General features: G+C 44.4%; 1 protein-coding gene across 1 annotated transcript in view; it reads right to left on the bottom strand.

Moving 5' to 3' along the window:
- The window catches only part of ADPRHL1 (ADP-ribosylhydrolase like 1), a 101,868-nt gene extending 99,762 nt beyond the window's left edge, over positions 1-2,106 (bottom strand). Inside the window, exon 1 of the mRNA XM_063953115.1 lies at positions 1,829-2,106. Within this exon, the coding sequence (XP_063809185.1) occupies positions 1,829-2,042 (214 nt within the window). The 5' untranslated portion in view covers positions 2,043-2,106. The remainder of the gene's footprint in view (positions 1-1,828) is intronic.
- Positions 2,107-17,506: the final 15,400 nt, after the last annotated feature.

The raw sequence follows: 17,506 nt of genomic DNA, 5'->3' as shown, positions 1-17,506 counted from the left end.
TCTACTAACACTCGGCACCCCTACGATTTAAAGGGTCCTTTGAAACAAACGAAAATGTTTTATGATCCTAATTAGCATTTTATATATCTAATTAATATATAATATATTCACGTGGTCCAACCCCCCCCCCCGAACCCTAGTTATACCTGAGATAGCCCATTTAAACTTTAAAAATATTATTTTAAAAAATATTACTGTACTATTAATACTACTGTATTATAATTACAAGCATATACAATAGTAGCTTATGGGTTTTTTAATACTAATAATTCAATATTTTAATAATGACAAATGTTGCTTTATGATGGTAATAGAAACACCAAGATAAGGATCATTACCAAATCTTTTATCTCTTTTTTTCCATATGGAAACGTTACTATGGATACCTCATAATGAAATCAATATGGGTCTCCTGAAACCACATCAAAATGGCCACCGCAATTGCCTTGAACTCTATGGACTTGATATACACGAAAATGGCCGCCATGGAGGAGAGAAACACAGACTAAACACAGAGGAGACAAAACTGAATTGACATCGAAACCAGGTCCCGCCGCCGGCGCATGCGCAGACATGGAGAACGAGTCCCGCCGCCGGCGCATGCGCAAACACACGGACCGGGTCCCGCCGCCGGCGCATGCGCAGAAGCACACAGGAAGTGCGGCGCATGCGCAGAAGCATACAGGAAGTGGGGCGGAAGTGCCCTAAGTCATGTGACCCGCGGCCTCCGTCACCGGAAGTGTGGCGGAAGTGCCGCTATTTAATACATTAATTCATGAAAAACCCTATATATATACTTTTTAAACATATAAACCATTCGTTTTAACTGTAGATGTGCCCCAAATAACACCCATAGCCTGCTGTGATGATTAATAAGTACCATTATGTGTGTATTTTGGTGAGACTTTGAGATTAAATCACATGACCATCTGTGATGTCACTACTCCATACCCAGTATGTAAGGGTATAAATAGGCTTAAGGAATCATTCTGTCCCTACCCTTTGAAGAAGTCATATGTGATGAAACGCGTTGGACTCCCTGCACTGACCCCCTGCCTATTTTTAAGCTAAGTCTTATCTCCTACCTTATATTTATTCATATATATTTTTATACTTTTTTTGAAAATTTGTACTTTTATCTATTAAGTTTTATATCTTAATAAATTTGAATATTTTTATATATATATTTTTTGGCTGATAAATTTTAGGATCTTTTAATATACATTTTCAAACAACACAAGTCGCCGGTACCCCTATCTCCCACTTCTTCCAACCATAGTTTTGCATTGCATACATAGACCTGTATTGAAGATTGTAATAAGTATAAACATAATGTTTTCATAACTACAATGGCTATTGCTAAATGTAATAAGAAAGAGTTGTTAACACTCAGTAACAACGTTTCATACTTTTCTTGATGTTAACTATGAATTTCTATATACTAAATATCAATATATTGTACCAGCTAGTCAAAGAATAAACTAATTAATCTAATGACCATAACACTTATATTTAAACTGTAACATTGGCTTCCCATAAAAGAGGGAGCATTGTCCATTTTGCAAACACACTACAGATCAATAAGTTGAATTCCTGTAAGAAAACCAATGTACTTACATTCATGATTCCTATAGATTGTAAGCTTGCGAGCAGGGCCTTCCTACCTCTATGACTGTCTGTTATTACTCAGTTTTGTTTTATCATTGTTGTTTCCAACTGTAAAGTGCAACAGAATTTGCTGCTCTATATAAGAAAGTGTTAATAAATAAATAAATAAATAAAATAAATAAATGATAGCGGCTTCACAAAGGTGTATATACCTCCTTACCTGTAACAAGAGCCTCTGCAGTAGCCATGTGCATCAGTGTGTTGTGACTGACTGGCCATTTCTTTACCGACAACATCAACTTCTCTAAACCTCCAAATTCTTTCAGCTCTTCGTGAATCTTTACTCCTGAAGCACTGATTTCCCAGTTGAAGTTTCTATAGCCTAAAGAATCTCCAAAAGCAGCCAGAAGCATTGCAGCTGTAAATTTCTCCATGATGAGATGTCCTTGCAGCTTGTGCTTCTCCTTTGTCTGGCAACTACAGGTTCTAACTTTAGTGTCGCTCTATGGCTGGCAGAGGTCCTGTCATGGACTATAAAAGGTAATGCTGCCCTTATCGGAAGCTGTCAAATCCTCCCTTTTAGTGACATATCTGGACATTGTCTGTTCACACTGCTTATTAGAAAACTCAGTTACTGTCACTGACTTGTCTTTATCATTCACATAAGGGGGTTGGATAAATGTCACTTTAACCAGGCCTTACTAAAGAAAAAAATTATGTACATATATTATTGTCTAGAAGAGACATTTTTCTGGCTTAAATGTCAGCAAAAGGCACAGTTACTGCTTCTCCCAGTTAGGTGCAGTGATGCCAATAGCTGGGGGGGCACTGGCTAATATTAGAGCCAGATTTACATTACACACACATATAAGAACCTGATGGTTCATGTGGCCATTATCAGCAGTGTAGAACTGTTTCTCTCTCTCTCTCTCTCTCTCTCTCTCTCTCTCTCTCTCTCTCTCTCTCTCTCTCTCTCTATATATATATATATATATAATTATATATATATATATATATATATATATATATAAGTATGATATATATATATATATATATATATATACACACCAACAGTAGCGGCACTCCAGGACAGCAAATAGATTTCAAAATATCGTGTCGTTTTATTGCATATCATCAACGTTTCGGGGTGTTACCCCGTCTTCAGGATAATATGACACATTAAACAAGTGAAATTTATACCTTAACGTCCTCGGTCCTGCCCGCTGCGACTCCCGTCCTCCAGGCCGTCATCTGACGCACTTCCGGTCACGTCACCCACCGGGTCCGGAAGTGGCGTCGCTCGTAACCCGTGGCGACAGGAAGTCCAGGGGAGACACAAAGGACGGTTTCTATGCCAACATAACCAGCTGTGTGCAAAAACATAAACAATAAGAGATGTACACTGAAAAACAGATACTTTAACCGTTGCTCAAGACATCATGTTAGTGCCAAACAAATCAAAAACAAACAAAACATGCTTATGTGTAACCATTTAGATCGTGCCTACATGTCTCTCCTATTTTAATGTTGCTCTGTGCAATATAAAACATTTTATATGTTCAATTATAGTAATATGTGAATCAATAAAATATCAACTTTATGAAGGTGAATACAGTGCTTTGTTTTACTATTTACCAAGTTATACCTACATTAAAACTAAGCATAGTTTTCTTAAAAAAACAATTACTTATTATATAATCCAAGTTTTACTTTTTGCCTCCATCTCATGTACCTTCATCTCTTTAGACCCTTTTTATACCGTATTTATATAGAGTTACGCTCACATATCCATTACGTCTCATCCTACTTTATGTCCTACACCTCCTTTGTTTGTTTATTATACTATATTATTTCTTAATTAGCTTTTCTATAGGAAACAGGACAACCCCATGGATTCATTGAGGCCCCTGGGTACCATGGTATCCAACCTATGGATCCATTGGGCCTCTATTTGTAACAGCTTTCTTTGTCTGTTACCTCCCCTGATAGATACAGGAACATGATCCACCACTATATATTTCAGTGATGCTACTCCATGCTTCTGTATCGCAAAATGGCGAGCCACAGGCTGCTCGCTTTTACCTGATTGTATGGCAGCTCTAATGGCCATACGTTGCTGTGCCATCCTTTCTTTAAACTGCCGTGTGGTTTTACCTACGTATTGTAAGCCACATGGGCAAAACAATACGTATACCACAAATCTACTGGTGCACGTTAGTGGCCATCGGATTTTACGTTTTTTACCTGTATATGCATGGGTTACATAGGCCCCCACCTGCATATACCCACACGTGGTGCAGCCCAGGCAGCGGTGGCAGCCATTTTTGCATCCTAAAAAGGATGTTTCTGGTTTTTTGGAGTGAAAATTAGTGATGTCGGTTTTGACTACCATATCCCGTATATTCCGACTACGGGTATGGCTAGGCAACAGCCGCGTGCCATGCAGTTCTGTTAGGTCAGGGTCTGTAGTTACACTCTCGTGACCGTTTTCTTACTGAGGGTGTTATATTCGTTGACCCATGGGATGATCCCACCCAGTTGTTTTTTATCCTTTGACCTCAGTAGCTCATTTCTCTTCATGCCCAGTGCCCTTTGCTTAGCCTTTAGCAACTCATTAGGCTTATACCCTCTCATGATAAATTTTTCAAACATTATTTGTAATTGTTTTTCTGTCTCCTCTGGGTCATTTGTAATCCGACACACCCTCAGAAACTGAGAGTATGGCAGACCCCTAATAGTCGCTACAGGGTGAAAGCTATCACTTCTAAGAAGGGTATTCCTATCTGTAGGTTTACTATAAATGGATGTGTGTATACGTTGATCTACAATTTTAATTTCCACATCTAGAAAATTAATACATTTTTTGTCCATATTATAAGTTAGCTTAACCGGGCTATTCGTGGCATTGTGTGTCTCAATGATCCCACTCAGATTTTCCTGTTCCCCACTCCAGAACACCAATAAATCATCTATATAGCGATGATACACAAAAATGTTGTTAACAGTATCCTCATTTTCAAAAAATAACTCGTTCTCCACTTGCCACATATATGTATTGGCAAAGGCCGGGGCCACCGCCGATCCCATGGCGCACCCGGTCCTTTGCCAATAAAATCTACCGTCAAACAGAAAATAATTATGTGACAATGTGTATCTCAGCAATTCTAGAAATATCTCTATCTTAGGTCCTGTATACAGTGGGTTGTTAATCAGCAACCTTCTGACTGAGTTAATTCCATCCTCATGCGGAATGCATGTATAAAGACTGGCCACATCTAGTGTGACCATTACTGTTGTGTCTGGGATGGATCCTAACTCGTTCAGATGTCGCAACAGTGCAGACGTATCCTTGAGGTGCGTATGTGTACCTTGAAGTCTTTGAATCTGTAGTGGTTCTTTTTTTGTAGTTCCTCCAACGCATTTCAACCTTTCGGTCTTCCTCTGGGAGTCAGAGGAAGACCGAAAGGTTGAAATGCGTTGGTGGAACTACAAAGAAAGAACCACTACAGATTCAAAGACTTCATCAGGAAGACTCTTTCCCACGTCGAAAAGACCCGGTCACGTGACCGGACCAACCCGGAAGCCAGCAGCGCTGCTAGGATACCAGACAGCGGAGGAAGCCGGTGACGGAGCGCGGCGTGCGGCTGGAGCGGGCGACAGGTGAGTTCTCTGTAGGCGGTGGGAGAGGCACAGCTAGCCGCTCTGCAGAGCGGCATCTGAATCCTTTCCCCGCTGCTAGACAGGTCCACCTCTCTGACCGACCTGCACCCGGTGTTAGGCGCCGCGGTCCGTGGCGTCGCTCGGTCCATCTCCAAGCGACGACCGCGGCCGCTGCACCCTCCTCCTTGCGCGCCCGGCGCCTAGCAACTAGGGACGCCGTGCGTGCTGAGCCGCCGGGTCCCTAGCAACGGTAGGACACCGGGCGCGCTGAGCCGCCGGGTCCCTAGCAACGCTAGGACGCCGGGCGCGCCGAGCCGCTGGGACCTTAGCAACGGGGACGCCACAGGCGGACCGCGTTCCCCGTTGCAGGGATTGATTAATTAAGTGTTCACACATGTTCTCTGGTCGTGCAGCAAGGCAGCTGCACGACATTTATTGTAATTAGGCTCTGTGCTCTTATTGGAGGGTTCCCTGTTAAATGCCTCCTCAGTGCCTCACACAGACGCCGGTGATAGCTTCCTGCATGCTGCTCATGTTTGGTGAACGTCTGTTCCTGGTCTGCTGTGTCCGGTCTCTCCAGTTCTCTGAGTCCCTGAAATCTTGGAGTTTGTCATCTGGTCCCAAGGAGTTCTCCTGGTCCTCATTTTCCTGTGGCAGTCGATTTAGGTTCCCACTTGGTTTCGTGAGTGGCGGCCCTGCCGCGTGTTACGGCCTAGGCCGCTTTAGTATTATTTTCTTGCATTGGAGCATTTGCGGAGGTTTCCGCTTCCATAGTCCTCTCCGGTACTCGGCGGTGCCGTGTAGGAGAGTGGACAAGTGGATTATTTTGGTTGTTCTTTTCCCTGGCGGTAAGCCGCGCATACTTTTAGTTTCAGGTTAGCCAGTAGCCCCTGGCCTTGTTGTTTAGTTAGAGGGCCCCTTGTTATTACCCTGCCTCGGTTCACTCTTTGTCTCTCCTTAAGACCTGAGGGGGCATCGGAGTTGGGCAGACGTAATCAGCCCTTCAAACGCGGCTGCCATGGGCCCAAGAAACCATAGTCTCGCAAGAGTGAACTGACAGCACGGGTAAGACAACGGAGGTAGGGCGCCAGGGGCTATTCCCATTCCGTTTCCCCTTTCCAGCATTACATCCTGGTACTCAGGTCTCACAGTATAAGATCTCCTCTGACCTGAGTATCTGGATCATAACATTATCACCGGCCCAAAACATAAAAAAAAAAGGGGGGTTATTTTTCCCATTTTTTGTTTTGGTGAGAGTAAAAATTCGGCCTCATGAATCCGGCAGGGTTAGGGCCAAATCCCGGTCAGCTTTTGGTTAACCAAATTCATGAACTAACTCAGATGGTTCAGGACCTTACTCTTCGGGTGAAATCGCAGGAAGATCTTTTGTGAGCCTCCCCGAGTGTGGTCCCAGAACCAAAGATACATTTACCCGACCGTTTTTTGGGTAACCGCAAAGATTTTTTTAATTTTAAGGAAGCTTGTAAGCTTTATTTTCGTTTAAGGCCTCGTTCCTCTGGTACTGAGTCTCAGCGGGTTGGGATAGTTATGTCGTTGCTCCAGGGTGATCCACAGACCTGGGCGTTTGGGTTAAGAACAGATGATCCTGCTTTGTTATCTGTAGACGCCTTTTTTAAATCGTTAGGCCTGTTATATGATGACCCAGATAGAGAGGCATCAGCTGAGAGTCACCTGCGTGCCCTTAAACAAGGTAAAAATCCAGCAGAGGTATATTGTACCGAATTTCGCCGTTGGTCGAACGACTGTGGCTGGAATGACCCGGCCCTGCGCAGTCAGTTTCGCCTCGGTTTGTCTGAACTTATTAAAGACAGTCTCCTTCAGTACCCCGCTCCTGAGACTCTCGACAAACTCATGGAGCTTGCTATTAAAATAGATCGTCGTCTCAGAGAGCGGAGGGCTGAAAGAGGAACAACTTTTAGGCCTAATCCTTGTGTTTATACCTTTCCTGAGGACGTCGAGGAGCCCATGCAGATGGGTCTCTCCCGGCTGTCTCCAGAGGAAAGAACCAGAAGATTAAATTCTGGTCTTTGTTTGTATTGTGGTGGTAAGGGACATATTGCTCGCAACTGCCCGAACAAGTCGGGAAACGCTCTGACCAAGTCAATTGTGAGGGGGTACACTTGGGTCTGCAGCTAATCTCCTCAAATGATTCTCTATTAGTTCCTGTTAAGATTTCCTTTGGCAGCCTCAGTTCATTGGTGTCGGCCTTCGTCGACAGTGGAGCTGCAGGAAATTTTATGGACTTGGCTTGGGCTAAGGCTTTAGGCATTCCACAGATACCACTGGACAAACGTATCACCATGCACGGCTTGGATGGGGGTCCGCTTTCCAATGGGATAATTACTCACCGCACACCTCCAGTATTACTGACAGTGGTGGCCTTACATTCTGAAGACATAGAATTTTACCTTACACATTGTCCGGCAGTTCCTGTAGTTTTGGGTCACCCCTGGCTTGCCTTTCATAATCCCACCATAGATTGGCGGTCTGGGGAGATTTCCCAATGGGGTCCTTTTTGTGTTAAGGAATGTATTTCCCATCCAGTCCGGGTTGCGGCAGTCGTCCCAGAACTTATTCCTGTAGAATATCAAGATTTTGCCGATGTGTTCTCCAAAGGCAATGCGGACATTCTGCCTCCCCATCGGTCCTATGACTGTGCGATAGAGTTAGTACCAGGTGCCAATTTGCCTAAGGGGAGATTATATGCCCTGTCTGGGCCAGAAACCACAGCCATGAATAATTACATTCAGGAAAGCCTGAAAAAAGGCTTTATTAGGCCTTCGAAATCTCTGTTGAGTGCAGGTTTTTTCTTTGTCGAGAAAAAAGATGGGTCACTCAGACCATGTATTGATTTTCGGGCTTTGAATAAGATTTCGGTTAAAAACACCTATCCTTTGCCATTGATTTCAGTGCTTTTTGATCAGTTACGCTCCGCCATGATCTTTTCAAAAATCGATCTTAGGGGAGCTTACAACCTCATCCGAATAAGATCTGGGGATGAGTGGAAGACAGCTTTCAGCACTCAGTCGGGTCACTATGAATACCTGGTGATGCCGTTTGGCCTGTCAAATGCTCCTGCGGTGTTTCAGGACCTAATCAACGATGTTCTCCGTGACTTCCTTGGGAAGTTCATGGTCGTTTATTTAGACGACATTTTGATTTACTCTGAGTCTATGGAACAACATGTTACCCAGGTGCGTCTGGTTCTTCAAAAACTATGAGAGAATCATTTATACGCTAAGCTTGAGAAGTGTGATTTTCACATCACAGAAGTGTCCTTCTTGGGGTACATTATTTCTCCCCAGGGAGTTTTTATGGAACGAAAAAACTTCAGGCCATCCTTAATTGGGCGCAACCCACTAATTTAAAAGCAATTCAGCGCTTTTTAGGGTTTGCAAATTATTACAGGCGGTTCATTCATACCTTTTCTGACCTGGTCGCTCCTATAGTAGCTTTGACTAAAAAAGGAGCGGATCCTTCCAATTGGTCGCCTGAAGCTGAGTCTGCCTTTCGGGCCTTGAAGCAGGCCTTTGTCTCGGCTCCTGTCCTCAGACACCCTAATCCGGAGCTCCCCTTTATTGTTGAGGTTGATGCCTCAGAGGTTGAAGTGGGGGCTATCCTTTCTCAGGAAGATCCGGAGTCTCAGGAATTACATCCTTGTGCCTTCATGTCCAGGAATTTCTCCTCCGCAGAATCCAACTATGACGTTGGTAATCGGGAATTACTGGCAGTAAAATGGGCTTTCGAGGAGTGGAGGCATTGGCTGGAGGGAGCTAGGCATACTATTACAGTATTTACTGACCATAAGAACCTGCAATATATTGAGTCAGCTAAACGGCTTAATGCTCGGCAGGCACGTTGGGCATTGTTTTTTACTCGTTTCAGGTTTATTATCACCTTCAGGCCTGGTTCCAAGAATACGAAAGCTGATGCCCTGTCACGTTGCTTTCTTCCGGTTCACAATAGCAATCCTGTTACTACCCCCATAGTTCCATCTTCAGTCATCTGGGCAGGTCTCACACAGGATTTATTTACTCAGTTAAACCAGCTTCAACACCAGGCTCCTAGACTTACTCCTGCTGGTCGTCTTTTTGTCCCTGAATTTTTGAGAGGCACTGTTTTAGCTGAGTTTCATGACAACAAGGTATCTGGTCATCCAGGTATCACTAAGACCTTGGAGCTGGTCTCTCGCTCGGTGTGGTGGCCTATTCTTTCTAAAGACGTAAAAGAATTTGTCCACTCCTGTCAGGTTTGTGCACAGCATAAGGTCCCTCGTTCGTTGCCGATCGGGCAACTCATACCTTTAGCCATTCCTCTCAGGCCATGGTCTCATATATCCATGGATTTCGTGGTGGACCTTCCCCTTTCAGCCGGATGTCGAGTCATTTGGGTGGTAGTGGACCGTTTTAGTAAAATGGCTCATTTCATTGCTCTTCCCCGATTACCCTCTGCTCAAGGGTTGGCAGTTTTGTTCCTCTGCCATGTGTTCAGGCTCCATGGTTTGCCCACTGATATTGTCTCTGATCGGGGTCCGCAATTTATCGCACGATTCTGGAAACGTTTTTGTGTCTCATTGAATATGAAACTGTCTTTAACATCTGGTTACCATCCACAGTCTAACGGGCAAACCGAACGAGTCAACCAGTCATTAAAACAATATTTACGCTTGTATTCGGCCAAACTCCAGAATGATTGGTCTGAATTTCTTCCTTTAGCCGAATTTGCCTGAAATCTTGGAGTTTGTCATCTGGTCCCAAGGAGTTCTCCTGGTCCTCATTTTCCTGTGGCAGTCGATTTAGGTTCCCACTTGGTTTCGTGAGTGGCGGCCCTGCCGCGTGTTACGGCCTAGGCCGCTTTAGTATTATTTTCTTGCATTGGAGCATTTGCGGAGGTTTCCGCTTCCATAGTCCTCTCCGGTACTCGGCGGTGCCGTGTAGGAGAGTGGACAAGTGGATTATTTTGGTTGTTCTTTTCCCTGGCGGTAAGCCGCGCATACTTTTAGTTTCAGGTTAGCCAGTAGCCCCTGGCCTTGTTGTTTAGTTAGAGGGCCCCTTGTTATTACCCTGCCTCGGTTCACTCTTTGTCTCTCCTTAAGACCTGAGGGGGCATCGGAGTTGGGCAGACGTAATCCGCCCTTCAAACGCGGCTGCCATGGGCCCAAGAAAACATAGTCTCGCAAGAGTGAACTGACAGCACGGGTAAGACAACGGAGGTAGGGCGCCAGGGGCTATTCCCATTCCGTTTCCCCTTTCCAGCATTACATCCTGGTACTCAGGTCTCACAGTATAAGATCTCCCCTGACCTGAGTATCTGGATCATAACACCCGGGGGGCGTCTGAACAAGGATGCACCACGGGCAGCAGGGGCAGAGAGAGGAAACCAGTCCGGAGACCCCCTTTTTTACCCCACTTATGCCACCACCATAAGCTCAGGGCATCGTGAAGGTTTTAAAGATTTTTTACCAACACCAGCATTTGTTGTTATTATTATTTTTTCCTAAAGACTTTTCAACAGCAGATGTGTGGGACGCCGCAGTCTGTATTATAACCTGCATGAACTTTATAAGAGACAATATCGCCCACCTGCATGAACTTTATAAGAGACAATATCGCCCACCCTGGGCATTAACCGCACACCTTTAGATTGGCCAGTATACAATAAATACAGTTGCTCACAACAATTAATTCGCATTATATTGTTATTTTTGTGATTTCTATATCCAAGTGCAAACTCAAATTTGGGTCTGTTCATACATTATCCTTTATTACATCTGATGTTTATTCGTTAGCTAAACACACACCTTAGGGGTTGAGCGCAGTTCTATTGTGGTATATCCACTAAGCTTCTCCATGTATATATTTTTTGCACTGAAGCCTCTCCAATGTGGATTCGCTGCATAATTTAAGGCATTGCTCTGATGGAATATAAATCCTAATTACTAGGTCTCCTGCAGATTGCAGGTTTTACTTCAGTATTTGTCTAATTTTTTTTTCCATCCATTTACCCATCTATTGATATGTTTTTCAGTCCCTGAAACAGAGACTCATCCCCATAGTATTATGCAGCTTCATATCCTCTTGGAACGACAGAAAAGCTTAGGTTTGTGCTTAGAATTAAGACAAAATGGTTACTCTTGTTGGTCTACTGTATTTATTAATCTCTACCCAACTCTGTCAACTCGCCCTCTCTGATCTTAGCCTATGTGTTAATGACACATTACTACCCTGTTGCACACCTTCAGTTGCAAATGGAGATGATTCTGCATTGGCTGAAGTTGCAAATGCTCACCTCTGTAGCATGCACTGTATGAGAGCATACAAAGAATGTATGCAGAACCAACTTGATTTCAAATCTCCATTGATCAGAAAGCCAGTGGTGGATTTTACTAAGCCAGTTGCAGTCTGTGACTGCATAGGCTTCACTGTGACTGACATTGACTTCCTATTGGAAGTGCTACCTGCCAGTCAACCGCAGGATAGTCAGTCCCATTGTGAGGTGTTTCATCCCTCTGGGATTACCAGACCAGGCTGCGATTAGCAGAGAACGTGCTTCCAGTAGGAAGTCACTCTCTGCTTGATCTTCAGCCCTTGTCAGCTTCTATGGGCAGTCCATAGCAGTCAGAGTTTTGCGCATGCACAGTAAGCTGCCACATGTGCATATGCGCCGGTCCCGTGCCTGCCAGATCCATTGAGCCAATGGGGGTAATTCAGAGTTGATCGCAGCAGCAAATTTGTTAGCAGTTGGGCAAAACCATGTGCACTGCAGGTGGGGCAGATATAACATTTGCAGAGAGAGTTAGATTTGGGTGGGTTATTCTGTTTCTGTGCAGGGTAAATACTGGTTGCTTTATTTTTACACTGCAATTTAAATTTCATTTTGAACACACCCCACCCAAATCTAACTCTCTCTGTACATATTATCTCTGCCCTCCCCCCCCCCCACAGAGCACATGGTTTTGCCCAACTGCTAACAAATTTCCTGCTGCGATCAACTCTGAATTACCCCCAATATCTGGATTATTGCTAAACAGACGCTTATGTTTTTTTCTCACGTTCTAATAAGCCAAACAACCAGATCACAGTGTATGAGAGTAGTTTCTGGAGATGAGAAACTGTCAGGGAGTCTGGTCCAGGCAGTGGCAACATCCAGTATGGCGGCTGCTCTTATGCAGTATTCATAAGATATTTTGACTGTCTTCTTGGTGGCTTGAGTTGCAACAGATTACCCAAAAGCTAAAATAAAGAGAGTTACTCATCTGCACCAGTCAATCAGCGCGTAAGAACATAGGGAGTTATTCAGGGTTATTAGCAAACCAAAAAAACACACTAATGATCAATACCATACTGCACTGCAGGTGGGGCAGATCTAACACGTGCAGAGTGAGTTAGATATGGGTGGCTTATATTGTTTTTGTGCATGGTAAATAATGGCTGCTTTATTTTAATCTCTGCACGTGTTACATCTGCCCCCCCTGCAGTGCACATGGTTTTGCCCATTAGTGTGCTCTTTTGGTTTCCTAACAAGCCTGAATGAGGTCCATAATCTGTGCATGTGTTGCTTTTATTAGTGCCCTCGGTTCCCCTTCTTTGGGGATAAAAGGCTGCCTACTCCTAGAAAACTTTCTAGGTTATGTTTAGCTCCTGTGCAGTACACTGTGTACAGGTGTGGTTCATTAGGTCGACATGCATTAGGTCGACATACATTGGGTCAACCACTGAAGGTCGGCGTGCATTAGGTCGACATGTACAAGACCGACGTGGAAAAAGGTCAACATGAGGTTTTTGACCGTTTTTGGTGTCGTTTTCTTCGTAAAGTGATGGGGAACCTCAATTAGTGCACCGTGTCTACTCGCCATGCTTTGGGCAAGGCAAATCCCAAACTGTTCTTGAAACTATTCTACTACATAATCCTGTGGTTTAGATTGCTCTCCAGTATTTTGGGATCCTGGATTGTGTAAATCTCCTGTACTTCTTATTCACTGTGGGGCCCATTTAGCATTGTATATTACCTTAATCCCCGAAAACATCAAGTATCCCCTGAATGTATCGCTGAGGGACCGCAGGCAGCCGCAACACACATAGGTTTCCTGTGGGGGTGCAATGCTGTCCAATTTACCAATTTCCAGAATGTGAAGCATTTTGTAGATTGGCCCCTGCAGCTAAGACCATCTGAAGAACGGGCTACTGCCATCTGAAGATGGCAGTAGCCCGTTGTAGCCTATGGGATACACATTGTGGATGTAGTATTGGAGGGTTCCCACAGACCCATTCACCAGAAATGCCTGCTGTACATGTGCGGTCAGTGGGTTTCCAAATGCGCAGAAGTCCTGGCAGTCCTTATAGAACATAGCAGGGACGGCCTGTCCCTGCAGGTGCTGGATACTACTGTACATTTACCTGAAGTAATCCCATATTGCAATGCAATCCTGGGCACTAATATCGTTCCCAAATCACATTGAATATGCAATTAATGATAAATGTGCCCATCTGTGTCTTAGTTTTCACGCAAGAGCACTGCTTTCTAACCTGTTGTTTGCCCACGTGTGTGCTCCACTGCCTGTCTGAGTACTTATCCTATACAGTAATGAAAGGCTAATGCTGCTCCTCACCTCTGTGGGGGGAATTCAAGAGTTTTGAGCACTGGCGACCACTAGATAGCACCCAATGGAGCAATTCAAGTGTTGCTCTGTTCGGGGGCTCACAGCCTCTGCCGCTGACATTACTGTTATGTTGTTCCATCATTTTGACGGGCTGGTAACTAGTCACTTGTAAGTGAATGGCTTGAGTCTGCTCATATCTCAGTGCTGTTTCACAATATCCTGGTCACTGCTTCTTGTTAGCTGCGCTCTGGGTAGCATTGATGCACACTGTATAGTAGCGCTTCTAATCTGTACCACTCTGGATTTTATAGTTTACCCAAGAACACTATGGGGCAGATTCAATTAGCCGCAGTGTTTACCGCGTAGGTAAAGCTCTAGGTTTAACACCCAGAGCTATTCAATGATTAGCCAATTTCCCCATGCGGTAAATCCATGGCTAACTCTCGTTAACCCACAGATTCCAGATCATTACCATAGAGAAATTGGAAATAGATAAAGTACCAACCAATCAGCTTCTGTCATTTTTCAAACACAATTTATTAAGTGAGTTAGGAGCTGATTGGTTGGTACTTTATGTCTCTCCTCTTTACCGGTCTCCAAGGATTGATACATCTCCCTGAAGTCTTCGGAAACAAACAAGGGATAATTTGTGCAGGTACTGCTTAAAAGTAATGATGTTGAATTGCGACAAGCACTTAAGTCAGAAAATGGGTTCAGCATAAGGATGAGAAAACCGCCAGCAGCAAAAGGCATCCTCCCACAGAGCCATGCTCTCTTTGCGAAAGTTTGCGGTGGCACCACTTGCATACCCCTTAGCATTTAGCTCTCATATACAGGCCTGTATATGATAGCTAGATGATAATTGGCTGTTATGAGAAACTTCTACACTATAGGTCTCTAAAAGGTTGATAAATTTCCCCGGAGACAAAAGTCTTATGCAGCAGCAAAACTGTATTGTCAGCATGTGCATCTATGGCCTCTTGTAAACTGATGTGTGGATTGCAGGGTTGGACTTGCCCGCAGGGGCAGGGCCAGATTAACCATGGGGCGGATGGAGCTACAGCTCCAGGCCTCCACATAAAAATAGGCCCATCATCATAACTAGCCACCAGCTAGCCACATGGTCAGCCATAAATCATAACTATTAAGATTGCATTTCTATTTTTTGCATTAAATTATGTCATTTTATATATTTATTAGAGATGAGCGGGTTCGGTCTCCGAGATCCGAACCCCCCCGAACTTCACCTATTTTACACGGGTCCGAGGCAGCCTCGGATCTTCCCGCCTTGCTCGGTTAACCCGAACGCGCCCGAACATCATCATCCCGCTGTCGGATTCTCACGAGATTCGTATTCTATATAAAGAGCCGCGCGTTGCCGCCATTTTCACTCGTGCATTGGAGATTGAATGGAGAGGACGTGGCTGCGTTCTCTCCCTGAAAAGCTCCGTAATCTGTGCTCAGTGTGCTGCAAATATCTGTGCTCAGTGTGCTGCAAATATCTGTGCTCAGTGTGCTGCAAATATCTACGTTCTCTGCCTGAAAACGCTCCATGTCTGTGCTCAGTGTGCTGCAAATATTTGTGCTCAGTGTGCTTTATTGTGGGGACTGGGGACCACCAGTATAATAGTAGTACAGTACAGTACAGTAGGCCATTGCTGTATCTTGCAGCTCTGTGTCACTGCAAGTATCCATTCCATATCTGTGCTGCATTTTTGTGAGCAGCATATTATATAGTATTACAGTGCAGCATTTTGGTGACCAACAGTATATAGTTGTACAGTAGGCTGTTGCTGTATCTTGCAGCTCTGTGTCACTGCAAGTATCCATTCCATATCTGTACTGCATTTTTGTGAGTAGTATATATAGTATTACAGTGCAGCATTTTGGTGACCAACAGTATATAGTTGTACAGTAGGCCATTGCTGTATCTTGCAGCTCTGTGTCACTGCAAGTATCCATTCCATATCTGTGTTGCATTTTTGTGAGCAGTATATATAGTATTACAGTGCAGCATTTTGGTGACCAACAGTATACATATATAGTACAGTACAGTAGGCCATTGCTATTGATATATTACTGGCACATAATTCAACACATTAAAAAATGGAGAACAAAAATGTGGAGGGTAAAATAGGGAAAGATCAAGATCCACTTCCACCTCGTGCTGAAGCTGCTGCCACTAGTCATGGCCGAGACGATGAAATGCCATCAACGTCGTCTGCCAAGGCTGATGCCCAATGTCATAGTAGAGAGCATGTAAAATCCAAAAAACTAAAGTTCAGTAAAATTACCCAAAAATCTAAATTAAAAGAGTCTGAGGAGAAGCGTAAACTTGCCAATATGCCATTTACGACACGGAGTGGCAAGGAACGGCTGAGGCCCTGGCCTATGTTCATGGCTAGTGGTTCAGCTTCACATGAGGATGGAAGCACTCATCCTCCCGCTAGAAAACTGAAAAGAGTTAAGATGGCAAAAGCACAGCAAAGAACTGTGCGTTCTTCTAAATCACAAATCCCCAAGGAGAGTCCAATTGTGTCGGTTGCGATGCCTGACCTTCCCAACACTGGATGGGAAGAGGTGGCGCCTTCCACCATTTGCACGCCCCCTGCAAGTGCTGGAAGGCGCTCCCACAATCCAGTTCCTGATAGTCAAATTGAAGATGTCACTGTTGAAGTACACCAGGATGAGGATATGGGTGTTGCTGGTGCTGAGGAGGAAATTGACAAGGAGGAGTCTGATGGTGAGGTGGTTTGTTTAAGTCATGCACCTGGGGAGACACCTGTTGTCCGTGGGATGAATATGGCCATTGACATGCCTGGTCAAATTACTAAAAAAAAATCACACCTTCAGTGTGAAGTTATTTTAACAGAAATGCGGACAACAGGTGTCAAGCCGTGTGTTGCCTTTGTCAAGCTGTAATAAGTAGGATGTTAACCACCTAGGAACATCCTCCCTTATACGTCACCTGGAGCGCATTCATCAGAAGTCATTAACAAGTTCAAAAACTTTGGGTGACATTGGAAGCAGTCCACTGACAACTAAATCCCTTCCTCTTGTACCCAAGCTCCTGCAAACCACACCACCAACTCCCTCAGTGTCAATTTCCTCCTTAGACAGGAATGCCAATAGTCCTGCAGGCCATGTCAGTGGCAAGTCTGACGAGTCCTCTCCTAACTGGGATTCCTCTGATGGATCCTTGAGTGTAACGCCTACTGCTGCTGGCGCTGCTGTTGTTGCTGCTGGGAGTCGATCGTCATACCAGAGGGGAAGTCAGGAGACCACTTGTACTACTTCCAGTACGCAATTGACTGTCCAACAGTGCTTTGTGAGGAAGATGAAATATCACAGCAGTCATCCTGCTGCAAAGCGGATAACTCAGGTCTTAGCAGCTGTGTTGGTGTTAAACGTGTGTCTGGTATTCACCGTTAATTCACAGGGAATTAGAGAATTGCTTGAGGTACTGTGTCCCCGGTACCAAATACCATCTAGGTTCCATTTCTCTAGGCAGGCAATACCGAGTATGTACACAGACGTCAGAAAAAGAGTCACCAATGTCCTAAAAAATGCAGTTGTACCCAATGACCACTTAACCACGGACATGTGGACAAGTTAAGC

The sequence above is a fragment of the Pseudophryne corroboree genome, chromosome 2 (assembly GCF_028390025.1).
Source record: "Pseudophryne corroboree isolate aPseCor3 chromosome 2, aPseCor3.hap2, whole genome shotgun sequence".
NCBI classification, from domain to species: domain Eukaryota; kingdom Metazoa; phylum Chordata; class Amphibia; order Anura; family Myobatrachidae; genus Pseudophryne; species Pseudophryne corroboree.
Note: the sequence above shows the minus strand (reverse complement) of the source record. Positions and strands in the feature narration are given on the sequence as shown.